The sequence below is a fragment of the Aegilops tauschii genome, chromosome 2, assembly GCF_002575655.3.
Source record: "Aegilops tauschii subsp. strangulata cultivar AL8/78 chromosome 2, Aet v6.0, whole genome shotgun sequence".
Lineage (NCBI taxonomy): Eukaryota > Viridiplantae > Streptophyta > Magnoliopsida > Poales > Poaceae > Aegilops > Aegilops tauschii.
In genome coordinates, this window is record NC_053036.3 from 438,695,393 (window position 1) to 438,699,961 (window position 4,569).

At 50.6% G+C, this 4,569-nt stretch overlaps 1 protein-coding gene across 1 annotated transcript; it reads left to right on the top strand.

Annotated features, from left to right (window-relative positions):
• The first annotated feature begins 363 nt into the window (after positions 1-363).
• On the top strand, positions 364-3,965 carry LOC109758020 (BAG family molecular chaperone regulator 4-like). Its single transcript, XM_020316864.3, has 2 exons — positions 364-741; positions 3,241-3,965. The coding sequence occupies exons 1-2, from the start codon at positions 462-464 to the stop codon at positions 3,468-3,470; spliced, it is 510 nt and encodes a 169-aa protein (XP_020172453.1). The 5' UTR covers positions 364-461; the 3' UTR covers positions 3,471-3,965.
• Positions 3,966-4,569: the final 604 nt, after the last annotated feature.

Consider the following 4,569-nt stretch of genomic DNA (forward strand, 5'->3'; position numbering starts at 1 on the left):
TTTCAGCTACCCGAGGAATAGATTGTCCTAAACAAATTTTGTTGGGGCCCACACGTCAATGACCATATGTCGTGGCGATATTCTGTTGACGCCGGCCCGCATGTCAGCGTAGTGGCTTCCTGTGAGCTCTTGATCAGACTAAATATAAGATTTGTGTTCCATTTGTTCTCTCTGTCGAGAAACGCTTTCACACGTTGTTTCTCCTTTTGAGAGCCTGGCATGCCGCTTTGGACTGTGCCAAGTTGGCCTGTCGCAGTGTCCCCTTCGTTGACGCCTTTGACAAACAGCCGCACGCTTCCAAAGCTTGTCCTGTTGCTTTGCATGCCACCCCCTTAATCTGCCTCCCTATAGCTAGCTCGCCTTCTATATATACACAGCAAAGCCCTGTTCCTACAGACACCACCAGCTCAACTGCCTCAACACCAACTGCAAGGAACAGCAGAAGAGTCATCCGAGCGACGATGATGAAGCTGAGGTGCCCCAACCCCAAGAGGCTCTTTAGGAGGAGCTCCTCCAAGATCAGCAGGTCTAGTAGCAGCTGCAGCAGTAGCAGCGACAACGGCAGCGACGCCGGTGGCATTCGGGGTGCCGGCGGCAGCGGGGAGATCGAGTGGGAGGTGCGGCCGGGGGGCATGCTGGTGCAGAGGAGGGACGGGAGGGGGGACGTCGAGGTTATCACCGTCAGGGTGGCCACCGGCTACTCCTGGCACGACGTCTCCATTGGAGCTACCTGCACTTTTGGTGAGTACTTTCGTCTTTGCAAAGCTAATTAACAAAAGCTGGTTTGATTTTGTAGAGAATATATGAATGTGAGCAGTGTGTGATTGGTAGAATGTGTGTGCTCTTGGAAAGTGGTTCATTTGGTTTCCAAAGTTGAATGAATATCCCAAGCTCTTTAGGAACGATATAAAAGCTTGAGTGATCGTGGGTGTGCCATGCATGCACTCTGGCACAACTTCTTACATAATTCACTTGTGTTAGGCACGATATAAACATTGATTTTTCAGACAAGTTCAACAATGCTAGTAGTTCAGTTGTTTCACTGTACCTAGTTCTAGCTGGCTAGTTCCATCTTGTATAGTCTTACCGAACAGTGAAACGAGTTAAGGAGCATCTTTACAAGAATAACTGGACAGGTCTAAACGTTTATTTTAAATCTGAAAAAACTGCCCCCGCGTCGTCCGCGTGGGCGACGGGGGGCGAGCCGATCCGCTCTTTCCGTCACCTTCTCCGTGTGCCGTCACCTCGCCGCCGCCGGCCAGCTCCACGCAGCTGGCCCGCACAGCCCGCGGCGGTGGCGGCGGGGCTCCGTTCCTGAGGCGATTTGGACGATGGAAAGCTTTGTTTTAGCCGGCGACTTGAGGCAATGATGGTAGTCGTTGCAGCCGCGCAGCAGCGATTCGCGGATGCATGGCGACCTCGCACAAGCATGCCTCCCCCTCTCCTTAGCGGCGTGTGGCACGCGCTCCATGTGGAGGAGGAAAGGGAACTGCCGTGATGCATTGCATCTTCGAGATCCCCATGACCGGTCCCTCAGGCGCTGACTTGCGGATGGTCGGCGGCCAAGCGCTAGCGTGCCTCCCCCTCTTCCTAACATCATGCGGCAGGCACTCCATGTGGTGGAGGAAAGGGAGCCGCTGTCGCGGTGCCTCCCGTCTTCGAGAGCTAGCTTCCACGTCCGGCACTGCTCCTCCAGATGCCTATTGGGTGTAGGAGCGTGGCCGTGATCTGCGGTTGACTCATATCCCGGGCAGCCGGCAAGGAGGCACAATCTGACCCGTTGTTGGTCAATGAAGAAGCTGGATGGCTGGTGCCATCCCGTGGTCATGACCTCGGCTGGTTGGCGATCGCAGATGATATCGGCTGGTGACCTCAGTTCATCTGCTATCGCGGGCGAGGACGGCAGAGATTGTGGTGGTACATGGTGGTGTCGTCTAATATAGATAAGCCAGTGTCTGCCACTCGAAAGATGGTGCAGGGCCTCTGGAGTGTCCCATTGGGATTTTGGCGGTGCCGGTGGCCTTCTTCCCTTGTCAATGAGTTCGCCGTGTTGTGGTGAGCAGCTCTTGTAGCGGGACAGTATGTGGGCATGTTCAGATGTTCGTGCGCGATTGCTACGGCTGTGATCGTGGCAAGTGAAGGAGATATCGCAGGATGAATTCAATTGGGTGGCGCATCTCAAGTGCCCGGTCTTGAGCTCCGGGGTGAAACCCCAAGGTTGGCCTCTTTTTGGTCAAACCTGGCAATGGCAGCGTTTTTGACGTTGTTACCTTGTTGAAAGCATTGCTCGGAGTCTGCTCAGAATTGATCTTCAGGGTGAAAACCCATGATCTAACCTTCACGTGTTGGATTCGGCGACGACGTCACTTGTGTGCTGTTCCCTTCCTGAAGGCGCCGCTTTTGAAGAAGCTCTCTCGTAGTCCTTGCGTTGTCATGAGATAGTTGGTTTGATGGTTGTCGCTATACATTGTCAATCTTTCTTTCTATCGCTTCAGGATTTTTCATTTTCTTCGCTAGGCATAGCTTCGGTCTTGTATGACTTAGCTCTTCGCTAGCGTGTTTCTTTGTGTGTGTGGGTTTGTGTTGGCTGTGTGCATCCTAATTATGCAGAGGCCGGGTGTAGCTCATTATAATTGTATCCATTGATGCTATATTTCGAGTCAATAAAACCACCCTTTATCGAAGAAAAAAAAAACCGTTTATTTTGATAACTAGGCGCGTCCCTGTTCGCACAGCCAGATGCGCCGATTTACTACTCCTACCGTTCCTCCGAGTTGAGTAGTTGAACCGTGTGAGCTCCTGAACCTTCGCATGGTGATGTGGAGATATGCATGTCCATTAGCATGGTGATGCTTCAGTAATAAAACAACTGATGACAAGGATCAGTGTTGTGCCACCCTCTCCTTCCTCACAGCTCCACCCTCTCCTTACTAAATCATGGAATTGTCCTTGTAATGGTTTTTCAAGAAAATGCACGGACATGTCTGAACAACGACCTGCAATGTGGCAGGCTTCCTGCCGTGCCAGCATGCACACGATGGTCCAGAGTTTTTTAGTACAAAGCATAAGCTCATCGTGTTTTTCTATCACTAAATAATGTGCACACGATGGTTCAGAGTAGGAACCTGAGTGGAAATTTCCTCCACCTTGTTTGCTAGTACAAAGCAACCACTGAATATAAACTAAGTACGCTTCATTGGATCAAGGGCTGACATGTGTTATGAAAATTAATTTGTGCAGGTGAGCTGAAGGTGGCAGTGTCCATGGTGACGGGGCTGGAGCCAAGGGAGCAGAGGCTATTGTTCAGGGGCAAGGAGAGGGAGGACAGCGATCACCTCCACATGGTTGGGGTCAGGGACAAGGACAAGGTGCTGCTCCTAGAGGACCCTGCCCTCAAGGACATCAAGCTCCGGTCTGCGCTCGCGGGCCAGGCCGTGCAGAGCCCGTATCGGACATTTATCGAGGTGTAGGCCGCCCCACCTCGCCCACAGCGCTAACAGTTAGGGTAAATCAAATCAATCCGACCATCAGCCAGCCAGTCTCAGTTGAAAAAAGCTTATTTCGGAACTTGATGCATGGTGTGGTTCGCTACTGTTGATCGTCAGTACTTGGGTACCACTCCATGGAATGGAAGGGCAAAGGACCTCCTCGTGTGAGAGTTAGAGTACAACAAATTTTTAATTAGTTATAATTGCATGATTGTGCAATTTTTAGCCAGTTGTAAGTTTTAAGTTTTTTTCTTTTTAGACAATGCAAGGGCTACCCAAGTCTAAATTGGATGTCATGCATGTTAACAAGTTAGATCGGAGAGTGCAATCTTAGATGGTGCCTGTGGCATAGTGTGTGCTAAATTGCTAGTTTGCCAAGGCAATTATGTTGTGGATGAGATGTACCAACGTGTCATGAGACGTCCTCACACTCGAGTTGTGGATGAGATTTGTCAACGGGATCTTGGACATAATACACTTGAGTTGCTTGCAAAGCCAGAATGAATGCTTCATCGGACACCAGAGTTAGTAAATGCTTAGAGTTCACATTTGTGATGCCAAATTTATCAACTCTTACCCACGTGTCATGTACACGGTTGTCAAACCAATCACATATTCTCACAATAAATACTTTGCGATGGGGTGACGGAGCTCCTGAAGAAGTTGGCACAACTAAGAGGTCTCGGCAACGATAGGGGTGACGACCGGTGGCGGAGCTTCAGCTGGGCAAACCCGTGCTCTGGCCCGCCCAGGCCGAGCAAATCTCTGTAGTGTACACCTACTATTGGGCCATGAAGTAACATCCTAGTAGTAATTTTCTTTAGCTAGGCCCGCCCATAAATTTTCATGAAACTCCGCCACTCGTGACGACCCGATACTTCGCCTCGGCGCTCAACCTGGAAACAATAAGTTAAAGTTTTGACAGCCAAGATATGAAATTATTCTCAAGAAATACGCAAAATCCCGAGGTGGGGCGTCGAGTGTCAGGGTGATCGGCCCAGCCTGCATTTGAATAAGCTAGGAGTGTAGAGGGAGCAAAAGGGTATATGTGGGGGCTGAAATCCGAGGTTCCCTCGAGATA

Bases quoted from the DNA above. Each gene is read 5' to 3' on its own strand.
- LOC109758020 (XM_020316864.3), top strand. From the start codon at position 462: ATGATGAAGCTGAGGTGCCCCAACCCCAAGAGGCTCTTTAGGAGGAGC. The intron at 742-3,240 runs GTGAGTACTTTC...TAATTTGTGCAG, and splicing joins TGGAGCTACCTGCACTTTTG to GTGAGCTGAAGGTGGCAGTG.